Source organism: Choloepus didactylus, chromosome 1 (assembly GCF_015220235.1).
Source record: "Choloepus didactylus isolate mChoDid1 chromosome 1, mChoDid1.pri, whole genome shotgun sequence".
Classification (NCBI taxonomy): Eukaryota; Metazoa; Chordata; class Mammalia; order Pilosa; family Megalonychidae; genus Choloepus; species Choloepus didactylus.
The window spans coordinates 167727895-167754122 of NC_051307.1; the positions used below are offsets into that span (position 1 = coordinate 167727895).

The window sequence follows — 26228 nt, forward strand, 5'->3', positions numbered from 1 at the left end:
CATGTGTTCCTTGTGGAGTAGCAGGTCATGCAGGGCTGCCCCTGGAACCTGACCGGTAAATGGACTCTGGTGGCCCTTGGGAGGATACAAGATCGAGAAGCCTCGGTCGAGGTCAAGTTTCCTAGACGCGGAGTCCGAGGAAGGGATGGGCCTCCTGCCAGCCCACAGCCTCCAAATGGCTGCCAGCACTCCCGTGCGTTCACCTGCTCTACTTCTTAGAGATCTTCCCAGGAATGGCTATGGAGAGTCCTGTCTCCCAGTTCCTTCTCCTTTTTTGCCTTCTTATAAACATAGGCACTTTTATGTTTTAAGACTTGCTACTCATTAATGAGAAATGGACAGAAGGTGACATGAATAACAAAATGAAGAAGAATTAAACATTCTAGATATTACCCTAACTTTTCATAGATCTTGTTTTTACTAGAGGGCAAATGTAAAATTGGGGTGGGTTTGTATTTCTTAATGGACTTCTCTGAGCCCCTTCTCAAATAGTACTGAGTATAGCCCGAACAAATGCTTGGGCACTGCAGAAATGCATATTCAAGCCTTAAAAAGATACCATTAAATGTTTTTAAATTATGAAATATAGCAAATATACTAAAAATGATATAAAAGGCACCCATGCATTTACATTTCAATTTTTAAAAAGTTAATACTTTGTAATATTTGCATCAGATCTTTCATTTTAATTATATTTTGAAATTATAGATCCAGCCAATGCTTTCCTCCCTCCATCCTGTTTCCTTTCTTCCCTTCGTCTGTTCCCAATGGTAATTCACCCCCTGAATGTGGTGATTTTCTTTTTAATAATTTTTATGTTTTATCACATATACTTAATGTACTGTATCATTTTGATTATTTAAAAATTTCACATAACGATATCACTATCATTTTACAACTCACTTTTCAAAATTACTTTTTCACTCAATATTACATTTTAGAGATTTATTTGTGTTTATTTGTGTAGATTTAGTTTATTCAAACTACTTGTTTATAACTTGTTTCACTATACTTTATGTATCCATTCTCCTGTTGATGAAGATTTAGGTTAGTTCCCATTTTTTCTATTACAAACATTGTTTCAGTGAATAGCCTTATATACGCCTCCTTGTGAACCTGTACATTTTCTCGAAGATGCCACCCTAAAAGTAGAAGTGTTGGGTTATAGAGTGTGCACATCCTCAGCTTTGCTATATACTGCCAAAATCTTTTTTTTTTCCAAGTTCAAGAAATTTAGTATTGATATAAAGCATACAGTACATATTCCAATTTTTCCATTGTCCCAATAACATTCTTTTGGACCTTTTCACTCCCATTATTAGATCCAGACCAGGGTCATGTATTGCATTTAATTGTCATTGTCTCTTTGTTTTTTTTTTTTGTTTTTTTTTTTTCCCCTTTGGGTGGATTTTTTTTTTTAATCTTCATTTTATTGAGATATATTCACATACCATGCAGTCATACAAAACAAATCGTACATTCAGTTGTTCACAGTACCATTACATAGTTGTACATTCATCACGTAAATCAATCCCTGACACCTTCATTAGCACACACACAAAAATAACAAGAATAATAATTAAAGTGAAAAGGAGCAATTGAAGTAAAAAAGAACACTGGGTACCTTTGTCTGTTTGTTTGTTTGTTTCCTTCCCCTATTTTTCTACTCATCCATCCATAAGCTAGACAAAGTGGAGCGTGGTCCTTATGGCTTTCCCAATCCCATTGTCACCCCTCATAAGCTACATTTTTATACAATTGTTTTCGAGATTCATGGGTTCTGGGTTGTATTTTGATAGTTTCAGGTATCCACCACCAGCTACCCCAATTCTTTAGAACCTAAAAAGGGTTGTCTAAATTGTGTGTAAGAGTGCCCACCAGAGTGACCTCTCGGCTCCTTTTGGAATCTCTCTGCCACTGAAGCTTATTTCATTTCCTTTCACATCCCCCTTTTGGTCAAGAAGATGTTCTCCGTCCCACGATGCCAGGTCTACATTCCTCCCCGGGAGTCATATTCCATGTTGCCAGGGAGATTCACTCCCCTGGGTGTCTGATCCCACGTAGGGGGGAGGTACTGCCAAAATCTTTATCAAAGGGTTTATAGTCCTACCAATAGCATATGAGCTGTCCCTTTCCCCCACATCATTGAATGAGTTGGTATATCAGATTTTCAAAGTTTTTATCAATCTGTATCTGGACTCTCTTTTCTGTTCCATTGATCTGTTTCTCATCCATGTGCCAATGACACTATTTAAATTATAACTTTACACATCTAGAAACCTGGTGACAGGAACTTTCCTCCTTGGTCCTCTTTATAATTATCTTGTCTATTCTTGGTCCATGACCCTTCAACAGGAATTGTAGGATCAGCTTGTCAAGATCTAGGTAAAGCTCAATTAGGATTTTGAATGGAATGGCAGTGAATTTATAGAATTTGAGGAGAATTGACATATTTATGAGAGTGAGTCTTCCCATCCATGATCATGCTCCAGGTTTATACCTATTCTTTTAATAACATTTATGGTTTTCCCCATACATTTTGTGAGATTTATTACTAGGTGACAGATTTTGTTGCTGAGATTCCATTTTTCACTTATTAGATAGGCAAAGATCCAGAAAGGTTAACACCCTATGCTGGTAAAGTTATGGGGAAACAGGCATTCTCATATTTTGTTAGTGCAAATGTAAATTAGTACAATCTCTTTGGAGTGCAATTTGCAATAACTCTGTTTTAAATGCATATGTCATTTGACCCAGCAATTCCATTTTGGAGTAATTTGGGAGTTACTTCCCCCAAATATGCATATATATGTGAAATTTTGTGTGCCTAAGGATATTTTAGATGGCTTTACAATAACAAAAGATTGTAAAGGTGCATCAGAAGAAGACTGGCTAGATCAATCAATGAATAGATTATCTATTCACTGAAATACTATGCAGCCATTAAACAGAATGAGGCAGCTTTAAAAATATTTATAGAAGACAATGTCCAAGATCGAAGTGGGTTGTAGTTTCCAAAGATGGCTGCCACAAAATATCCCAATCCACATACCTTTCTTAAAAATGTGATGTTGACATTCTTCCCATAAAGCGGTGGGGTCTATGATCTCTTTCCTTGAACTTGGGTGTATCTCTGTGAGTGCCTCAATTAATAGAGCATGGTCAAGTGAACTTAAGTAAATTCTGAGGTTAGGCTTGGTCTCCTGCTTTCTTGGAAAGATCACTTTGGGGAACAGCTACCAGTGCTGTGAGGAAGCCAAGGTTATGGTGTAGGTGTCCCAGCCTGTCAACAGTCATAGCTGAGGCCCCATCAATAGCCAGCATCAACTGCCAGACATGGGAGTGAGTTAGCCCTCAGATAATTCCAGCACCCAGCTGTTGAGTCAACTTCAGTCTTCGAGCCACCACAGCAGATGCCATATGGCATAGAGATGAGCTGCCCACATTGAACTCTGCCCAAATTGAAGATCTGTGAATAAGACAAATGGTTGTTTTAAATTATTAGGCTTGGAATTTTTTTTTTTTTTTTTTTTTTAGTGCAGCAACAGATAAAGTGTTAAGTGAATAAAGCAAAATGCAGAACAGTGTGTATATTGTGCTATTTTTGCAAGAATATACATAAATATATTCATACATGATCTCTGGAAATACATTTTAAAATAGTTTTCAAAAAAGTGGTTGCTTCTGAAAAAGGGAATTGAGCAACTGGGGGCAGGAATAGAAATGAAACTTACTTTCACTTTTTGCCTTTTTATTTTGTAATAGGTAGATATATTCTCTATTCAAAAATTAATTTAAAAATAATTTATAAGGAAACTCAATTTGTACTTCTCTCAGAGAACATTAAAAGGGATTTCATTCATAAATGGTAATGATACTTCTTATCATTTACCAATCATATACCAATTCAGTGCTTTTTGGTATATTCATGGAGTTATACAACCTTCACATTTATTGAGTTATAATTCATATAGCATACAATTCATCCAATTAAAGTGTTCAGTTCAGTGCTTTTTGGTATATTCATGGACTTATACAACCATTACCACAATCACTTTTAGAACATTTTCAGAATCCTAAAAAGAAACCCCCATATCCTTTCACTGTCACTTCCCAATAGTTCCATCACACCCACCTTAGGCAACCACTAATCTACTTTCGGTCTCTATAGATTTGCCTATACTGGACATTTCATATAAATGAACTCTTACAATATCTGCTCTTTTGCAATTGGCTTCTTTTACTTAGCATTATGTTTTCAGGGTTCATCCATGTTGTAGCCTGTTTCAGTACTTCATTCTTTTTTATTTCTGAATATTATTCCGTTGTATGGATATACCAAATTTTATTTATCCATTAATCAGTTGATGGATATTTGGGTTGTTTCCACTTTTTACTTATTATGAATAATGCTGCTGTGAACATTGGTATAGAAGTTTTGTGTGAACATGTTTTAATTTCTGTTGTGTACATACATACAAGTGTAACTGCTGGATCATAAGACAACTCTATTTTTAACTTTTTGAGAAAGTGCCAGACTGTTTTCCCAAATGGCTGTACCATTTTACATCTCAACAATAGTGTATGAAGATTCTAATTTTTCCACATCCTCACCAACACTTGTAAATTCCTCTTTTTTATTTTAGGCATCCTAGTGTTTGTGAAGTAGTATCTCACTGTGGTTTTTATTTGCATTTTTCTAATGGCTGATGATGAACATCTTTTCTCATGCTTATGGCCATTTGAATATCTTCTTTGGAGAAATATCTATTCAGAGCCTTTTCCCATTGTTTAGTTGGGTCATTTGTTGTTTGAGTTTCCTAGGGTTCTCAAGCAAATACTATGCAAAAGGATGGCTTAAACAATGGTAGTTTAATGGCTCTGGTTTTGAGGCCAGGAGAAAGTCCATATCAAAGCATCATCAAGGCAATGTTTTCTCCCCAAAGACTGTGGCGATCCGAGGCTGGCTGCCAGGGATCCTTGGTTGTTGGCTGGTCTGTCACACGGCAATGCACATGGCAACATCTCCTGGCCTCTCTATTCTCTTCCGGGTTCTGTTGAATTTCAGCTTCTTGCTTCCTGTGACTCCTCTCTCTCTCTCTGGCTGAATGTCATTCTGCTTAAAAAGGACTCCAGTAATAGGATTAAGACCCATCTTAACGGAAGTAACCTTATCAAAAGTCCCATTACAATGGGTTCACATCCACAGGAATGGATTAATTTTAAGGTTGTAGTAATGTCCCCTCTTTCATCTGATTTTAGTAATTTGAATCTTGTCTCTGTTTTTCCTTGGTCAGTTTAGCCAGAGGCTTGTCAAATTGGTTGATATTTCCAAAGAATCAACTTTGGTTCCATTGATTTTCTCTATTATTTTTCTATTCTCTATTTAATTAATTTCCTCTCTAATTTTTATTATTTTCTCCTTTCTGCTTGCTTTAGGTTTGGTTTGCTCTTCTTTTTCCAGTGTCTTAAGATAAAGTTTAAGTTATTGACTTGAGATCTTCCTTCTTTTTAAATATAGGTGTTTAAGTACTCCATTACCTGCACCCCATAATGTGTTGTGTCTTCATGTTCATTCATCTGAAAGTATTTTCTAATTTCTTTTGTGATTTCTTCTTTGACCCATTGGTTATTTAGGCATATGTTGTTTAATTTTCATGTATTTCACATATTTATTTCTGCTGCTGATTTCTAATTTTATTCCATTGTGATCACAGACCATGTATGATTTCAATCCTTTTAAATATATTGGGGCATATTTTATGACTTAGCCTATCATCTATCCTGGAGAATGCTCCATATGCACTTGAGAAGAATGTACATCCTGCAGTTGTAAGACAGAGCATGGTGACACCTCTAAAAATTCCTTTTGTCTCTTTTCCTACTCTCTCTTCCCTACAGTCATTTCAGAGCATCTCATCCTCCAAAGTCAAAATTTCTCCCCCTCATGCCTAGTCCTCAGGGTTTTTTTTTGTTTTTCTCACCCATTTTCTCTCCTCTCTGACCTCTTTATCACATAGATCACCCTAGCCTCTCTGACAGTGGCCTCTCCTCTTCCTCCTTCTCTTTATTCTCTACTTTTTCCATCATTCAGATTCTACCACAACAAAATAGAGGCTGAGAACTGACCTGAGCATAATAATTCACCACATTTCCCTATGCCTCTTCAGTTCAGTTTCTCTCTACCCATTTTCCCGAGTCTGGATTACAAAAAGTCCAGGAACCAGACTAACAGGGAGTGAACTCTCTATATGAGCAGAGGACACAGATTAAGATGAGCTGATGAAGCCAAAAATTCTCCTCCCACCTTACATGAATCACAGACCAAACAGGAGAGCCCCTTCAATGAAGTCTTAATGGTGACATAATTATCCTTCACCCTAAAAGTCAACCAACTGTAAATTCCTTGTCAGCCCTGTCTGTCTAACACGGCCAAATGCAAAGCTTTGATTGTGGCAGCCCCAAAGTTGGAATGAATTTGGCTTTAATTCATTATTAACACAATACTAAAAAGTGCTTTTTTAAAAAAAATTCTATTTTATTGAGATATATTCACATACCATACAATTATCTAAAGTGTACGATCAATTGTTCACAGTACCATCATATAGCTGTGCATTCATCACCCCAATCTATTTTTTTTTAACATTTTCCTTGTACCAGAATAAGTAAAAATAAAAATAAAAAATAAAAGTAAAAAAGAACACCCAAGTCATTCCCCCCTCCCACTCTATTTTTCATTTAATTTTTTTGCCCCCATTTTTCTACTCATCCATCCATACACTGGATAAAGGGAGTGTGATCCACAAGGCTTTCACAATCACATTGTCACCCCTTGTAAGCTACATTGTTATGCAATCATCTTAAGAGTCAAGGCTACTGGGTTGGAGTTTGATAGTTTCAGTTATTTATTTATAGCTATTCCAATGCATTAAAACCTAAAAAGGGCTATCTGTATAGTGCATAAGAATGCCCACCAGAGTGACCTCTTGACTCTATTTGAAATCTCTCAGCCACTGAAACTTTATTTTGTTTCATTTCACATCCCCCTCTTGGTCAAGAAGATGTTCTCAATCCCACGATGCCGGGTCCAGATTCATCCCTGGGAGTCATGTCCCGTGTTGTAAAAGGCCCTTTTGAAGGCACAGTACCAGAGATGCCAAGAACACAAAATCCCTCCCAGCTTTCTTAGATCTTACAACCCTTGAAGGGGTAGAAAGTTAATTGCATGTTTGTTGTTCATCTCCAGACTCAGAAAAATGTCAGATCTTTACATTTTGTTTTGTTTTATTCACAGTTAACCAGATATTAGTTTATATACATCTCTATGATTGCTCTCAGCCCAGTATATCATTGTAATTATTTATGGACCTATTTTCTTGGCCACATCTTATTCATCCTTTTAGCCTTCATGCCTAGCATAGTGCCTAGCACACAGTGGATATTCAAATAAATCTTTGCAAAATGAATTCAGATAGCACAATGATAAATACACCCAATAGATCTTCATGGTGCTTTTCCCAAAGAATAATTAATAGTGCAAACTTAATATATGGGTAATATAACTCATCTTCTATCCTCAAAATCAAGTCCTGTATATGCAATTATTCTTCCAGATATGGTCTCAAAAGTTTGGAGGCATCTTCAATCCCTTCAACCCCATTTCCAATCAAAGTGATTACTTGCAAATTCTGTTTCAAATGTGTGCTATAAATGCACACATACAAGCTACACCTCTTCTGAGAATAGAGGGTAGTGCATTCACACTGTCTTCTGTACTGGGAACTGGACCTCTTTATTCTAAGAATTAGAAGGATAATGAAGGGCAGAGAGGTATGGCTCTCTTAGGCCTCCAGACCTTCAAAGATACCTGGAATTAAGTGCCAGGATGTTTTTTGAGGTGCTATCTGATATGTTTTTATTTTTGATAATTTCTTCTGGAATTATCCCAGCCCCTTCCCCATTCTGATGACTGCTTCTGTCTGCATTGTCCCAGAGAAAGGATGATACTGAAGAATACGGGTAACAGTAGAGTCAAATGCTTGGCTTTTGAGGTTCTGTTGACTAACCAGAACAAAAACAATAGAATTCAGAAGAACACCTGAAGAGTAACAACAGAACCTCCCTGTTCCCTTCAAGAGCCGAAGGTTTCCTGAGCAAAGCCTGTTGCTCGCCCTTTGAGAGAGAGATTGTGGCATCAAGAACATCTGGTGTCACCCAGAGGGAACTCACGTTGCCAGTCTTAGGATGGTTGCATTGAGAATTTTGGTGCCAGGTTAGTAATTGGTGGCTGAAAATACAGAAGCAGCAAGGAAGAAATCGCCCCTGGAGTGTCCTCAACATGAAGCTGAAATGCCCACCACCTGAATTTTTCCAGCATCATTTTTCTGGCACATCTGCCACGGAAGCTAGCAGGAACCATCTGAAGTTTTGTTTCTGGAATCAGCAAGCTGATGATTTGGGCCATGGCCATTGCCCAAGCGTAGCCTCCCAGACAGGCAATGTCAGGGGAGCTCTGATCTCTCCATCAGCCCACTCAGGATGGATCCCTATGTATGAGTTCAGTGTCCGTGATCTCCCTCAGCATTACAGAGCCGTCTACTGAGCATAACGGGTACTTTCCTGAAAACTTTTGTTCTTGGAAGAAAATGCATTACCTTTTAAAAGTATAATCATGACTGGAAAACAAAATAACAGGATTTTTTATTTGTTCTTATTATGCTAGAAACCTTTTTTTAAAATATAGTGGCATTGGGTGATTAGAATCAATTCCAGATACTGTTGACAGCCTCTGGGATTAACTGGGTTTTTGAGATGGGGTGATTTTACAATGTCAGGCATGGCCTTTCCCCTTCAATGCATGATTCTAGGCATAATACACAATATGCTGAAAAGTGTTTGACTTCTGTTAGAACTTTAAATCTAAGACAGCCTTGCTTGCATAGTTACACACTTTACTGCACAGAATACAGAAACTTGCCGTCATTCAGATTTGTATAAAAGGAGCCAGCATAATCTTCCTGAATACTATAGGAAGTTATTTCTTTCACCAATTACTTTATTCCAGAAGTGGAAATAAAGGGAAGAGAGAAAGTATTTATGCTGGTTTGCATTTCTGTCTTAGTTTGAGTTCCTCTGAAAGCAAACTTTGAGATAAGGACTTGGATGCAGGGAGTTTATTTGGGAGGAGAACCCAAGAAGCTCAAGTGAGGGGGTAGAAAGAGTAAGACAGTGAAGTAAGAAAAGTGAATAAAGGTGTGTTGATGAGAAGAATACCACTGTGGGCAATTGAGCCTCAGTTCTGCTGGGAACTCTCTAAAGAATCACATAGACCATGTCTCAGATTAGTCCCACCAAGACATTCAGTACTACCCACTGGGGTATTTATCCACCATTTCCCTTCCTCATTGGTGGATGTTGCCCCTGAAGTTAAATCCCTGGCCCTTCTGGCTGCTCTACTTGAAGGATGCGTAAATCCCCTTGATGCTGGAGAAAGTCCTCAAGCAAGAGGTGCAGGCACGGGAGGTGGTGAGCTACCTATGCACGTGGTAACTGCCCATCAGTACTGTCCCTGTAGGTGAACACAGAGATAGGGCGAGGAGATACAGGGCAGTGAATCAGCTGCAATTGCTACAATCTCTTTCAGAATTAGATAGATAAATAGATGATAGATAGATGATAGATGATTGATAGATAGATAGATAGATAGATAGATAGATAGATAGATAGATATAGATAGATAGATATAAATATCTTTTAAAAATGTCCTGGGCCAAAAGAGGAACAGCTGAAAGGAAAGCAGAGAGATTTCGTTCTCGTGAGTCCCTGAAAAGTACCCCTTGTGTTGACTGATGGGCACGGAGAGGGAGCTTTCTAGCCCTGTGGTGGCCGTTCCTCACCGAGGCATCCCTGTGTAAAAACCGCTCCCTGTTCAGTGCTGTGCCATGTAGACACAGGCAGACCCTAAGCTTTGGCTCTTTTCTTTCCCTGGTACAATCCATGCCCAGAGTGAGAAAAAGGAAAGCAGAGCAATCTGGGTCGTATCAGAAAGCTCAGAAGTGGGGTGGGCTACCTTCAGGTACATTTCTCAGGTGGTCTAAGGAAAGGGAGGAGGTGGGGTGGGGCTGTCTGACGTGTGGTGGCATGGCCTCCAGCTTCCCTTCTCCCCTTCACTAAGCTTCTAAAGTCAAACACTGACACTGATCCCCTGGCATTACTTTGTCATTAACAATTCATTTAATGCATAATGTATAGTGCACATCATATCTCATCTCTGAGAGCCATTTCTTCAACTATTTGTTGCTGAGCCAGGCATTGTGCTGTGTATGAGAGAGACAAAGTTGCAGCTACCATTAATAGGGAAGACTGATGAGCAAGCAGACACAATAATCTATTATAACTCAAACAAAAAATATGCCAGTGCTTAACTTCTTTGTGGAGTTGCCTCCCCACCCTCCTTGTTTACTGCTCTTCTCTTCATCTCAGCTGCAAGTGGGAACCAGAACGGTGACTGTGCTTGTTTGGATGTATTGTGTCCTCCAAAAAGCCATGTTCTTTGATGCAATCTTGTAAGGGCAGATGTATTAGTGCTGATTAGATTGGAATTCTTTGAGTGTTTCCATGGAGATGTAACTCAATCAACTGTGATGGAAACATTTGGTTGGATGATCTCTGTGGAGGTGTTACCCTACCTATTCAGGGTGGGTGTTAATTGGGTCACTGGAGTCCTATAAAGGAGTTCACAGACAGAAGGACTCAGAGCAACTGAGAATGACATTTTGGAAGAGAGGACAAAATGCCCCAAGAGCAACATTTGGAGAATGCCATTTTTTTTTTAAGGTTATGTGCTTTTTTTTTTTTTATTAGATTCAGTTTTATTGAGATACATGCACACACCATACAATCATCCATGGTATACAATCAACTGTCCACAGTATAATAACATAGTTATGCAGTAGAATGCCATTTTGAAACGCAACCTGGCAGCAAGCGAATGTCAGCCACGTGCCTTCTGAGTTTACAGAGGTTTTCTGGATGCCAGTGGTCTTTCTCCAGAGAAGGTACCCTGGTGTTGGACACTTTATGGCCTTAAGACTGTAACTCTGTAACCAAATAAACCCCCTTTATAAAAGCCAATCCATTTCTGGTATTTTGCAAACCAGAACAGTTGATGACAATGCAATAAGGTCTTCCCTTGCATTGCAAACTGTTTTCTACTAGCTGATGTCCACTGTCCCTTTGAAGGCTCTCAGTCTCTGATTTCTTCAGGTACTACTCAATTGAACTGAAAACATCAAAATTTTTTCTAGGCAAACAGTAGACATTTCAACATCAAAGTCACCATGATCTGTGAAAAAAAACAGGCAGATGAAAAGCTAAAGGAAGTTACATGCAGAAACCCCAATGGTTACCCAACTGGAGTGTTCATTGCCTCACCTTTCTGAGCTCTGAGATAGCCCTGATGTTAGATGAATGATGCTACAAGTCTCAGAGGAGATCCATGCTCCACATCTGAGACTTCACCAGATCAGTTTTCTCTAGAACTGAGAACCCCAAGCCAGAGTCAAGCCAGACCCAGTTCTTACAGAGACCTTTTTTCATGGGCTGTCTCTGTCATGGGAAAACCAGGCTCAAGATCACGGACAAAGGTTAGTGTGATATAGGGAAAGGGATAGAATAGGAGGAGAAAAGGGAAAGAACAGAGGGGAAGTTGAGAAAAGGAAGAAGAGGGACAGAGGGTGGGGCAGGTGAAAAGAATACAAGTGAAGGAGAGAGAAAGCCTGAGCTGCGTGTGCCAGGCAACAGGAGACAGGGATCACAGGGCTGTGTCCCCAGGCCTTACTCTCCCAAATTGACTGGAACAGGGGCAGTGCAGCCCCTGAGGCTTTGGACTATGAGTAATGGAAGGGATGTCTCATTTCTGAGGCTGAGAGGAACAAGGCAGAGACAGAAAGGACTTTTGTGTTGTGTTTTGGAGATCCATGGCTTGTTTGGTTTTGTTTCTGAGAGGAGGAAGTAGAGAATAAAATCTCAGCTACAGTAGAACAGAAGCTGAAAGAGAGGGTTGTTGACCAAGGATGAAATGCCAAGACCTGGATGATGAAGGGAGAATCAAGCTAGAAGAAGACATATGAGCAGCAAAGCAATGCCCCTGAGAGCTGGAGGTGGGATGGGGGCAGAGCAGCATGCATGGTGGGAAATGGCCCCAGTGGCCTTTGGATTAGGAAAACCCTCTTGCTTCCTTCAAGTCCAGAGTGACTTTGAAAGCCTGGATGCTTGTGGGAAATTCTGGGTCCTTATGCTGTCTGGAGATTGAACACTTTTAATGTGGTCCGTGAGTGGGCCCTCTTTCTTTACCACTGTATAATAATGTTTAGTGGGTCCCTTGGGTGTCCATTGGAGTGAACACCCAGGAGCCTGGTGAGCCTCTGAGTTACGAGCCCTTCTGTGGTGGTCATGCCAATATGGTCCATCCCAACCCCAAGCCACCCTGCAGAGGTAGGCCAGTTAGAGGATTTTTTGAGGTGACTGTATTCTGAGAGCCCCTAGGAATTCTGTTTGCTTTAAGGCAGCCCTAGAGTATCATCCAACAATTATGGACTGTATGGAATAGTTTTAGGTCTGATCCAAATCCTAAGGTCTCAGAGGACACCCAAACCATGCCTGACTTGAATGAGAATAACCATATGTTTGTCCAGCCACTGGAGGTGGAAGTGGAGTGGGCACAGCAGTGAGCAAACAGACAAAACTCCTGCCCTTGTAGAGCTCACATTTTTATGGGGATGGGTAGGGAGACAATGAGGAAATCAGTATTTTGACTTGTCAGGTGATGAGAAGGGCCAGGGAGCTTCTCAAATAAAGCAGAGGAGAGGGCAGAGAAGCCACAAGCAGAGGGAGGGACTTTCAATTTAGTTAGGTGGGTCACTAACAGGAATAAACATCATGAATTGAAGTAAACATCAATGAAGAAATGAGTCTTACGGATGGATATGTAAGAGACGAGATCCAGGCAGAGGAAAGGTAAGGGGAAAAGCTCTTAGGTGGGATGTGCCTGGAGGATTCGAGGAATGGTGAAGACAGGATTGTTGCTGGAGCAGAGTGGGTGAGGGCTCTCAACAAATGCCTTGCCCCTGTCTCCAAAGAAGTGAAGGTTCACCCTGAGTTTTCTGAATGTTTCCCGGATTTGAAATTTCCTATCCTATCAACCTCATGAACTTTTAAATGTCCCTGAAATTTTAAACAGCCTCTCCAGATACCTGCCTCTTGAACTTAGAAGTGACATTCCCTTCCCCAATTAATCTGTTTTGGGGTTTGGAAAAAGTGGCAAAACTTAAGTTTTAATCTGGCAATTCTTAAGTGCTGTCCATTGGGGCACCGCACTGGACTAGAAAGAGAACCACTCCACATAACTAACTATTTCACCTCTGACTCTATTCAACTTCAGGGAAAACGTGCACACACATACACACACATGCTGGAAGAGGCAACTGAGTCAAAAGGGAAAACAGAAACAATGGCTTCACAATCTAAGATCAAAATCAAAACAATGAGCAAGCTCATTTCAGGAATTCCCTCGTGGCAGTCTTTTCCCACCCCACCTTGGCTACAGGACAGCCCTGCTGCTTTACAATGGTCAAAAGAAAGCCACCTCACCCTCCTTAATTTACTCTTTCCAGCCAGAAGTCCCCGAACTCTGTACCTGCTGGATTCCCTCCTCTCTCTTATCTCCACTCACTCCCTCGGTGATGTCCTCATGGCTTGTGGCTTTAGACACCCTCTGTGTGCTGATGGCATCCAATTTCATATCTGCACACCAGAACTCTCCCCTCAACTCCAGCTACCACATACCTAACTACCTACATGTCTCCCCTTGGCTGTCTAAAAGACATCTCAAACTTCTCATGTCCCAAACTGAGCCATGACAGGCACCTCAGTCTACCTGCTCCTCCCTGTCTTCCCCATCTTGGCTGACGGTAACTCTATTCTCCCAACCACTCAGGCCGAAAGCTTGGGGTCATCCTTGACTTCTCTCTCTCACACACTCCATATCCATTCCTTAGCAAACCCTACAGGTTCTTTTGTAAAATACATCCAGAAACGGACCACTTCTCACCACCTCCACTGATGTCACTTTGGTCCAAGCCATTATCGTCTCTAATGCAGTAAATGTCTTAGTCGGTCTTCCTGCATCTGTCCTTTGCTCTCCCACTGTCTAATCTCAACACATTGGCCAGAGTGATCCAGTTAAAACATAAGTCAGATTGAGTCACTGCCCTGCTCAAAACCCTCCAAGGACTCGCATCTCACTCAGAGTAAAAACCTAGTCCCCACAATGTCCTCCAGGATCCTATATGATCTCCGTCCCTGCTCACCACCCCACCCATTACCTCTCCAGTCCCTTTTTCCATCATGCTCCACCTTGTCCTCTCTGTTCCAGCCACTCTAGCCCCTTGTTGTTCCTCAAACATGCCAGGTACACTCCTCTCACCTCAGAACCTTTACACTTGCTATTCTCTCTGCCCAAATGCGCATCACTGTGTTAGCTACATAGCCTTCCCCCTCACCTCCTGCAGGTCCTTACACAAAGCTAACTCCTCTGTGAGACCTCTCTGTGTCAATTGGCAACACCCACCCACAGTGCCCAGCCCCTTGCCTTGATTTATTTTTTCTCTTTAGCCCTTGTCAACATCTGCCCCACTGTATATTTTACTGATCTATCTCTTCCACTAGAATGTAAGCTCCAGGAGGCACAAATTCTTATCTGTTTTATTTGTTGATGTACCCCCAGCCCCCAGAACAGTTCTGGCACACAGTAGGTTCTCATTAAGTATTTGTTGGTTGAATGAAGGACAGTTTATGACTGAAGGAGTGTGCTACTCCTCTCTCAGGGCACTCGGTGGCCAGCGCATAGTAGGTATTCGTTTGCTCTTGTGGGAGCAGGAGGGGTCTTATAAGAGCATTGCTTCTTCGTTTTCAGAGGGACGGTCCCAGTGGTCCCCAGGGAAGTCAGGCAGTGGCAAATAAACACCCAGCCACCACTCGTCTCCACGTCAGGCATACAGCCTTTCTGGAATCAGGAGGGAACACTTTTCCCTGCCCCTCGGGGTGGAGGGAGAATTCTTCCTATGAATGAGAGTCAGATATGAACCCCCAGGATGTTGCCGTTTTGCTTTGGTTCTGGCTGCGAAGGCTTTTATCTTCTCCGGAGGTTGTGCTCCATCAGGTTGTGGCACAGCCAGGGAACACCGAGGGCGTTAGGACCAAGAGCGAGAGGCTCGCCTGGCTCTGGCTGTGTCTGGCAGAGGGCTCTCCCAGCCTGAGCACCGCGGCGCTACGTATGAAAGGAAAACAGGCACTGCCTGCCGGCTTCACGTCTGTGTCTGTTGATCTGACCCGACTTGAAGCATCCAAGGGAGGATGGCTGTTAGCGCCGCTTGACTGAGGACCCACAGCTCACCCCAGGCATCTCATAGCAACCTGCCCATTCATGCAAGGGGGACAGATGAAACACATGGGAACCAAACACCTGAGCAGCATGGAATCGTTTTTTTTTCCTGAGGAGCAAGAGGAGCAAAAGGGGGACAAACAATTCAGTTTGAAATCCCTGTGAATGGACTTTCAGAAGGCAATTAAACGAATCTACCCCAGGTCCTTGGGTCCTGCAGCTTTGTTTGCAAGTAGAAGAGCCTCTTACACAGGCTGTTGGCAAATGTCAGATGGAAAGAAAGGAGCAGGTTAAATGAGAGGCAAAAAGCCTCTAGGTGGAACCAGGGAGCCAGGTTCTGCTTCAAGCTTGAAGGAACCCAGAGCAGGATGAAAAAGTGAAGTTGAACATGACCTGTTGCGTTTGGCAAGTTCCAGCAACATGCTCTTAAGGAAGCAATACCGGCACGGGCCGGGCAGACTGCAATTCCTGCTGCTGTTCCTGCTGCTGGGCTGTGTGCTGCTGACGGTGGTGATGCTGCCCCCTCCCCCGCAGACCCCGCCCCAGGCTGGCACGGCCCAGGCCGGCAGGCACAGCTCTGAAGCCAGGTACCTCCTGGACTTCGGAGAATCCCCGGAATGGGTGCTGGAGGCTGAGGACGAGGGCCAAGAGTACAGCCCCCTGGAGGGCCTGCCCCCCTTTATCTCACTGCGGGAGGATCAGCTCCTGGTGGCTGTGGCCTCACCCAGGGCCAGAAGGAACCAGAGCCAGAGCTGGAGAGCTGGGAACTACCGGCTCATCAAGCAGTCGAGCAGGAGGCAGGATGAGGAGACCCCAGAGAGGGACTGGGAGGCCGAGGAGGAGAATGGGGAGGTATCTGATGAAGATGAGCTGGCCCCGTTCGGCCTGGACCCCCATAGCCTCAGTGAGGCGCTCAGCGCCCGCATCCCCCTGCAGAGGGCCCTGCCCGAGGTGCGGCACCCACTGTAAGTAAGGCCCTTGCTTCCCCTCCCGCCCCACCCCGGTACTGGGACACAATCAGGTGGCAGCAAACTCAGCGACACAAACTTCATGTGCTCTGCCTCCACCGTCCTTAGAGCAGGGGTTCTCAAAGTGTGGTCCCTGGACCAGCAACCGCAGCAGCACCTGGGAACTTGTGAGAAATACAGATTCTCAGACCCAACCTCAGACATGCTGAATCAGAAACCCTGGGTGGAGCCCGGTTGCCTGCATATACCCAGCCCTCCAGGTGAGAACCACTGTCCTAGAGATCGGAAAATGAGGAACTCTTACTTGCTCATTCTCTCTCCTGTCCTGGGTTCTGGTCCTTTCGACTCTGAATTACTGGGTTGAACAGCTTCATCTATAAAACGCAGAAGGGGGTTGGAGCAGATATTCTCCAAAGCACCTCCCAGTTCTAACATTCTGTCTCCAGTACATTATGATTGTTGTTAGTGTTTGCTTTTCTTTTGGATCAAAATAACAATTGCAGCTAATATTTATTTGATTCTTGCCACGTGTCAGGCTTTAATCTAAGAGCCTTTTCAGGTGTCAGGCTTTAATCTAAGAGCTTTTCATGTATTAACTCAGAAAGTCCTTACAACTCTGCAAGTTGAGGGCTAGTATTATCATGCCCATGTTACAGAAATGAAAATAAAGCACAGAGAGGTCAAATCACTTGCCCATAGTTGCACAGCTAGTAGGGCCAATGCAGGGATTTGAACCCAGGCCATCCAGCTCTAGTCTGCCTTTACCCCCACTCTTTGCCACTCCAGGGCAAGCTGGCTTCCTAGTCCACTAGACTAAGGCAGAGCTCCAATGTCCGAAAGCTAGAATACTGTGCTGCCTGGAGCCCAACCCGCAGGGTGGTCCAACCCTAGGAAGCAAGCTGGGGACTGTGGATGACATACAGCAGCACCGTGTCCAGTGTCCAGGGAGATGGTGGGCTCGTCTTGTTAACACCCCCACCCTGTTCTCCACCATTTCCGAGGGCTGGCCACGAGGAGGGGTGGGGGCTGGTTACCAGTGTCCCGGGGGCAGTGCAGCTGCTTTGGTCCCTTCCCTATAAGTCAGTGCTCCAGAGCAAGAGTCTCCAGGGAAGCAAACATCCCTCTAACCCTCTAGGTGAAAGGATCTGTATAGAACTGTGGTCAGGAGCAGAACCATAGGCTCCCCCAGATCACTGGTCTCCTTCCTCTCTGCCAGGCTACTCAGCAGGGTCAGGACTAGGGTGAGGCGGGTGAGGTGCCCAGGGTGGAAAATTTAAGCAGGCACTTGCTCTCAGGATCATGCAAATGCAGGGTCAGCACCTGAGAGTGAGTGCCTCCCTAAATTGTGTGCCCTAGGCACTTCACTTCTCACCGAGGACCAGCCCACCCTGAGGGTCAGACTCCAGGTCTGGGCTTAAGGAGCCCTTTCCAGGAAGCCCCCAGGCTCCTCCGGGCACGAGGGGGGCCCACTCCACTCCAGTTTTGTGCTTTCTCTTCTCTTTGGAGTTTTCATTTATAGGCCTTATTACAACCAAAGCTAAATAGTCATTGACGTATTTGTGCAATGACTGCTTCCTGTCGGGACTGAGTCTGTATTATACACACAGTAAAATATGATTGCTGAATGAATGAATGAAATTAATGAATATATCGTTTTCAAAATTCTTTTGATAAATTTCTCATTAACCTAGAGCAAAAATGAGTATTCCCATTTTGCCAATAAGAAACATTGCCTTGGACAAGAGGGTTTTTGGTTACCAAGGGTGTGTGTGTTATTGTGCATACCTGCATTGTGCAAGTGTGTTGTGCATATGTGTATTTGTGAGTGCACTGCATATGTTTGTGCATGTGTGTTATATATGTATCATGTGTTGGTGTACAGTGTGTTATGTGTTGAATGTGTGTCATGCACATGTGCCGTGTGTATAGTACATATGTGTGGTGCATGTATGTAGTGCCTTGTGTCTGGTACATGTGCTGTGTCATGTGTATGCAGAGGTATGAGTTATGTGGTATTTTGCACATGTGTGCATATATGTGCACTTGTGTCATGAGTGTATGTGTGTGCATTGTGTGTGGTACATATGTATCTTGTGTATGTCGTACACATGGTGTGAGGTGTATGTGTCCACATTTTTGTGTTGTGTTGTGGTGTCAGTTATGCATATTTTTGTGTAGCACGTGTATTTATTATGAGTGTATTAATGTGCATAATGTGCATGTGTGTGTATGGTGTGAATGTATGTCACATGTGTGTCTTATGTGTGTTGTGTCTGTGTGTGTTTGTCCATGTGCAAGTGTTATCATGTGTGTTATGCATGTGGTATGATGTTCATAGGTGTGCCTTGTGTGTGTGTGCCCACGAGTGTATGGTTCATGTGTGGTTGCCTTATGTGTGTAATGTGCAAGTGTGTGTGTATGCCACTCCAGAGGTTGCTTCTTCCATCCCCAGGTCCAGACCCTCCTCCAGCTGGGGTGACCAGCTTATCCTGGTTTGCCTGAGGCTGTCCAGTTTTAGCACTGAAAGTCCCAAGGCCGGTTGGGGAAACCCCTCAGTCCCAGGCAAACCAGGACAGCCAGTGTCTCCATTGTGGCCGGCCACGCTCTCCCGTGACAGCCCCCGGCTCTGTCCGGAGGTGTGAGGCGCCCTCTGCTGTCCCCAGCCTGTCCAGGCAGCCCGTGTGGCTCAGGCCTTGGTCCCAAGATCCTCCTCTCCCATCTGCAGCTCAGGCACTGGGGCCTCCCCTTCCAGGCCTCTCTCCAGGATACACGAGGGATTCCTTGCAAAGCAAGCCACCAACCCCTCCACCCTCCCTCCAGGGTGACAGGATTCTCCTCCTCCCATCACTTCACATATTGGGCCAAATTTAACACAGAAAAAGAAACAGTCATATATTAAGCTGTGTGTGGGGTCCTGCACTGCTGCTTTTTCTTGTAGGGTCTGGAGACTGCTGGAACACCCTGGAAGCCTCTGCCTTCTGCTATAGTGTCCCAGGTAGCATCCCCCAGCCCCACCCAGATGCCACACTCCAGGGTCTCTTGCAAGTCCATCCACGTCTCCCAATGCATTCAAGCCCTGCTGGCCCCAATTGCTACAACAGAACCCCCAAACTAACCCTGACCTTTGACCATTTCGCTTTGTCCAGGCCACAGGCCTTTTCTGAGCACCTTTAGGATCGTAGCTGGAGGCCACTTTGAAAAGGAGGCATGCAAGGACAGTTACCAGTAATTCAAGACCACCACCACCACCACCACCACCACCACTTCCTCAAAATCAATAGGAGAGAGGTCAAAAGGCAATCTCTGAAAAGAAGTAAAGTTGTGGTGCACATTAATTGAGCACTTACTATATGCCAAGGACTGTGCTAAGTCATTTTCATTAATTTAATCCTCATGACAATGCCATAAGGTAGAGTATATTGTCATCTCCATTTGATAGATGAGAAAACTGAGGCACAGAAAAGGGAAGGGACTGTCCCCAGGTGTGTCTGCCACCACCGCCATGCTTTTAACAACATGCCATACTTTCTAAATCTGCCCCATACCAGATCAGAGGTTTGGGCAAGTCATTTGGGTTGGAAGCATTTCAAGTTTATCCATCTATTACCCATCTATTAAATGGGGAGAGCTCACACAGTTTCACAAGGAGACATGTAGGAGGATGTCATTGCAGCATCAGTGGTTCTAAGGAGTTGGAAGCCATCTGGGTGTCCCCATCATGGAGCAAAGGAGGAGGTGGGTGCACCCCAGGAACACTCGCAGGAGTTAGAAGCAACAGATTCAGTGCACAATCAACAATAAAGAGAGACCTTAAAAATACCATGCTGAGTGGAAAAAGTAAGAAATAGAAAGTGCTATGTCCAGCACAGGGCCATTAGGGAAATGCAAAATTCACGCCCACTAACCAATACCTGCTTTACAAAACCAAAGAAGTATTCCACTCATTGGAATGGCTGTGCTATGGGAAGTGAAGGGTTCTGGGAGTGAGAATGGGTATAAAAATGAATAGATACATAAATGAAGTAAAGAGAAGGGCCTGTGAAGGACCAAAGTTGAAAATATTCCATGAACTGAGGTATGGGATTAACTCAGCCCTTCAAAGCTGCTGTCAAAACAGGGGATGGAGAAGAACAAGTCTTGCCCATTTAGCCTCATGGAGCAGTCACAGCTTCCAAAACTCTTCCAGGTCCCAGGTCTCCTTTGATCAGTGGGGAAGCCAGTGTAGGGACGACTGATTGCCAGGATCAAAGAAGCTTCCATGTGAGAAAGTGCTTCGTAACCTCCTTTCTAGGGCAGTGGCTCTCAAACTTGAGTGTGCGTCACAAAGCCACAGATCTGACTCAGTGGGTCTGGGTGGGGCCTGAGAGTGTTCATTTCTGACAAATCCCTAGATGATGCTGATGCTGCTGATTTGAGAACAACAGTTTGAAAATCACTGGTCTAAGATACATTCTTTAGACCTGTAAGGTTGGCCAGAGCAGTGCTTCTCAAACCTCAAAGTGCATGATAATCACCTGGGTGTCTTGTTAAAATGCAGAGTTGGATTCAGTAGGTCAGAGGTGGGGCCCAAGATGCCACATGTCTAACAAGTTCCCAGGTGACGCTGGCACCGCAGGTCCACAGACCACACTTTTTAGTGACAAGAAGCTAAATCACTGGTTCCCAAAATTATGTGTCGGATTCCCCTATACTGCTCATTACAAATGTAGATTTTCAGATCCCACCACTGTAGACTCTGATTTCATAGCTCTGAGTTGGAACCTAGTAATCTGAATTTTTAAAAACAGAATACTAGACAGTTTGTGGAACCGCTACCATAGAATGCAATTGGAGAGGCATTAGAATTATGGAAAGTTCCTTGTAGGAAGTTGTACTGGAGTTGGGGAAAACAGAATAGAGGCAGAGAGGAACACAGTCCCTCTCACAACGCAGGGTTTTACACTTCAATATAAATGCAGGCGCTGCTGTAGCTGGCATGTGCTGTCTGCTTGTGTCAACTCATGACTTGCATGTATGGTTTGGCCCATGTTTCCCTGGTTTGTATACTCATAAGTGACAGGTCTCCCTGTCGCAGCAGTTTGGTACAGACTGTGACTAACTCATAGGCCCACAGGACAGTGGACCTGGGATGGGATCCTGTATGAAATCTTACTCTGCAATTTTGTGCAAGTCACTCAAACTCTCTGAGCCTCAGTTTCCTCAGTTGTAAAATGGAGATGATAACACCCCTGCATAGAGTTGTATGTCAAATGAGATAAAATGTGTGATGACTTTTTCAGTATTAAATTTCATAAAGATGTAGCCCTGATTATATTCCTCAATGAAGGCCCTAGGAGTGAGCTGGAGAAATAAAGGAAAGATGGAGCAGGCAGCTGTGGACATCATATCACTCTCCTTTCTCTGACAGAAGAGTTGTTTTCTGCCTTTTAGGGCCAGTAAATCATTGATTCACTAGCTTGCCTACACGTTGGAATTATCTGGAAAGTCTAACAAACTACGCATGCCTGTATCCCACTTCCAGGATTCTTATTTAGTTCGGAGGTAAGGACTGGGCATTCAGAGGTTTTAAAACTCCCCAAATGATTCTAAAGTGCAGCCAGGATTGAGACCCAGGACCATAAGACACCAGGTGTCCCTCTGCTCTCTACAGCCAGTGGGGAGACAGGGGAAGGAATTGTCTTCTTGGTACCCTCTCTCCTGCCCCAGAGGCCATGCTGGGGCAGGGGCAGAGGCAGGGGCAGGGAGAATTATGCAGGAGTTGTTTTTGTTTGTTTGTTTGTTTTTTAGATTTTTTCCTTTCAAATTCAGTTTTATTGAGATATAGTCACATGCCATTAAATCATCCATGGTATATAATCAACTGTTCACAGTACCATCCTACAGCTATGCCTTCATCACCCCAATTTATTTTTGAACATTTTCCTTACACCAGAAAGAATAATAAAAAATAAAAGTAAAAAAGAATACCCAAATTGTCCCCCCACTCCTCATCCCACCCTACTTTTCACTTAGTCTTTGTCCCCATTTTTCTACTCATCCATCCATACACTGGATAAAGGGAGTGTGAGCCACAAGATTTTGTGACCCCTTGTAAGCTACATTGTTATACGATCCTCTTCAAGAGTCAAGGCTAGTGGGTTGGAGTTTGATAGTTTCAGGTATGTACTTCTAGCTATTCCAGTACATTAAAACCCAAGAGGTGTTCTCTATATAGGGCATAAGAATTTCCACCAGAGTGACCTCTTGACTCCATTTGAAATCTCTCAGCCACTGAAGCTTTATTTCGTTTCATTTCACATCCCCCTTTTGGTCAAGAAGATGTTCTCAATCCCACAATGCCAGGTCCAGATTCATCCCCAGGAGTCATATCCTGTGTTGTCAGGGAGATTTACACCCCTGGGAGTCAGGTCCCACATAGGGGGGAGGGCAGCAAGTTCACCTTGGCGGTGGTTTTGTTGTCAAAGAGAAGGTGGTGTCACCATCCATATGTGTCCATTCAGTTCCCTGCAAAGCCAGTGAGTTGCCCTCCACCCCCACCCCAACTTTGTTGGCTGCAAAGAAGAGAAGAACCAGCTGATGAGACATCCCTTTGGGGACAGGGGCACGGTGAAGGGAGAGCAGGAGCAGGAGTAGGCTGGAGTAGAGAACCAGGCCTGGAACTTTGCTCATCACTCCAAAAAGAGAATAAACAACCCAGAATGGTCAGTGAGGGTGGTGGTTCTGGAGTCTGGCTGGCCAAGCTGAAGGAAACCCACAGTGGCGAGCTTTTAGGCCCTGGGGTCCAGCGATGCCATGGCCGGGGTCAGTACCTCCCCTGGATCTTCAGTCTGGATCCATCACCCCTCCACAGAGCATGGTGTAGACAGGACTGAGCATAACCCCTTCAGATCAGATGTGCTCCTGGTAACCAGAGTGGTTACAAGAAACTTGCTCTGTGCTTTGGGATAAACCCAGGCTGACCTTGGGGGTTAGATTAGAGATGGTCAACCTGCAATTTTGTTCTTTAATTACTAAAGAAAATTGACATTATTTACCCCAGTGCCAATCAAAGTGTCTCAGAAATGCAGAATTTCAGGCCTCCTGTAGTAAAATCTCTACTTTAACAAGATCCCTACATGATTTATACTCGTGTTAAACTTTAAGAAACACTGATGAGGTCAATGGTTCACAACCCTGGCTGGACATCAGAGTCATCTGGAGAGTTTTACAAATAATCATGCCCAGGCCCCACTCCAGACCAGTTAAACCAAACTGTATTTGAGAATAACCTACAAATAGTTCTAATGTGTATCCAGGTTATGAGCCACTGCTTTAGGCTGTTTCAGGTGAAAAGGAGCAGCAGTACTCAAGGAACAGAGGTACACTTTGGGTGATGGGGTAACTGCAAGTTTGCACAGAAAGTAAGGAGCAGGGCACTGTCCAGCCAAGACTCAAGGAAGAACAGGACACAGACAGGAAGTAGACTCACAGAGTATCGCTAGGGACACAGCCTTCCTGACAATTCTTCAATTGCAGGTGTCCTGGGCCCCTACTCAAGGGTTCTGCCCTAACAGTAACTCACTTGCTCTTGTTTTGCCACAGCCAACTGTTCTCTGCTCACACCGTGGTCCAGAGGCCAGCAGCATCAGCATCACCTGAGAGCTTGTTAGAAATGCAGATGCTCAGGCCCCACCCCAGACCTGCTCAATCAGAATCTGCCATTTGACAAGCTCCCCTGGTCATTCAGATGCATGTAAACATCTGAGAAGCCCTGGGCTACCTTTTGGCTTCTGCTGCTTCATCTTTGACTTACTGCCATTCTCTGACCTGCTAACTGCTGACCCTCTCTGTATGGCTGGAGCTCAAACTGCATGAGATAGAGGATCTGGAAGGTTCCCCCTGACCACTCTCCAGGGGAGACTTTCCTTGGCTGGTGGAACTATTGTGCCAGGGTGCTTCATAGGCCTCTGACTGGTGACTCCCGGTTCTCTGGTCCAGGATTAAGGAGACAGGATTTCATGGCTCAGACCAAGGCCAAGGATGCCTCGGAGACCCTCAGAAGGGGCCGAGGGATTTCAGAGAATCCTCTCAAAGAGAAAGTGATTGCATGCACCTCACATGGCCTGTTCTCTCTGATGAGAATGACAGGCTGGCAGCATCAGCCTCAATGGCAGACACCAGCCCCTCTCATTCCACAAGCCCTTTGCCCACTCCTCTGAGGCTTCATCTCCAGATTGCATTCCAGTCCTGGAATCCCCAGATCAGCCAAGAAGCTGGTGTTCCCAAGATGAGACCCACCAATTACAGACAAATCAGGCTAAACACTGGGATTTTCTCATAATGTAGGAACTTTATTGTATCACTATCCTGTTTATATTGAAAACGGGTCCTTACACTCCTTGAGGTAAGAAATTGAACCAGACCTAGCCCCAATCCTAAGGAGCTTTGGGTGCACACTGGGGGATGCAGACAAGCAACTAGACCATTAACATTCGTGGGATCTGTGCCGAGATATGAAAGCCCACCTGAGTGGGGAGCCTCTGGTGATTTGGTAGGGGATGGCAGTGAGTAAGCCCAAACACAGCTTTAGAAAACACAGCAGAAACCATTCTACTCTGGCCAGGCAAGGGGAGGGTGGGAGTGTTGGTGCCATGGTCAGGCCATCTGGTACAACACAGTGACTCATTCTCTTCAGTGTCATCATCCAAACACATTTTCCAAACTCAAAGGGGATCCCAGAGCTGCATGAAGAGGGGGCATGCATCTATATGCACACACAAGACCATGGGCTTCTCCAATCTTGGAGTGTGATGATATAGAGCTAACATTTATTGAACAACACCATGGACTGGTGTATCCCTTTTAATCCCTCCAGCATGCCTGGGCTGGAAGGAGGTATCAGCATCCCAATTAGCTAATTAGGATATGTAAATAGCAAAGCCAGATTCAATCCCAGGTTGATCAGATTCCAAAGTTCCTGGCCTTTACTCTCTCCCTGCTGCCACTCAGCAGATGGAGAAACAGAGTCGTGGGGTGGGCTTCTGGGCACTTGTGTGGTTCTGTCCAATCCTATGCATATGAACTGAGATAGTAGGATATTCACCAGATATTCATGCTAGTCAATGTACTTTAGGGATGAAGGAAAAAGAAAGTAGCCCCATTATTTAATGAATAAAAGCAAGCATTTCTTCATGGATCCTCTCCATGAGTACTTAGCAACATTTGGACACTGCTTTACAATTTTCAAAAGCCTTTTTTATGCAATGCCTCATTGATTCCCTCAGCAATGCTGTGACATGCATGAGTAGAGCAGAAATAATTTACACACAGACTGTAACATAAAGAATCAGAGGCTCAGAGAGCTTATGTGACTGGCTCAAGTTCCCTTGCTTGGACCACCTATGCTTTGCTCATTCTTTTGCTTGCCTATCTACCTTATTAGATAGATTGGAAGTGGCTTATAAGAAGATACACCATAAAATAGAAAATTGCTATTAATACAATTTTTAGTCAAGTTAAGGGGAAATAGATGCTAGAGTATCTCTCCTTTGGTTCCTATACATGCCAAGCTCTTTTCTACCCCTGACTGTACCACAAGTTGTGATGTCTGCCAGGAACACGGTTCCCATCTACAGCCTCTCACTCAACTGGAGCCTACTGGCCCTTCACCTCTCAGCTTTGATCTCACTTCCCCATTTCCTGAATGTCTCTTTTGAGCACTCACTAGAGTTGTTGCATGATTATTTGACTATTGGTTTAACAGATATAAACTCCACGATATCAGGGGCTTAGTTTGGGTTCCCCCCAAAGCAGACCCTGATACAAGGGTTTATTTT

The 26228-nt window shown here is 43.9% G+C and overlaps 1 protein-coding gene across 4 annotated transcripts in view; it reads left to right on the forward strand.

The window, feature by feature from the left end:
- Positions 1-14984: 14984 nt before the first annotated feature.
- Positions 14985-26228, forward strand: part of GALNT15 (polypeptide N-acetylgalactosaminyltransferase 15) — a 49931-nt gene continuing 38687 nt past the window's right edge. For all 4 annotated transcript variants that reach the window (XR_005218273.1, XR_005218275.1, XR_005218276.1 and 1 more), the window contains exon 1: positions 14985-16410. Coding sequence is in view for 1 of the 4 variants with exons in the window: in XM_037845426.1 (XP_037701354.1) it covers positions 15866-16410 (545 nt within the window). In the remaining 3 variants the exon portion in view is untranslated. The remainder of the gene's footprint in view (positions 16411-26228) is intronic.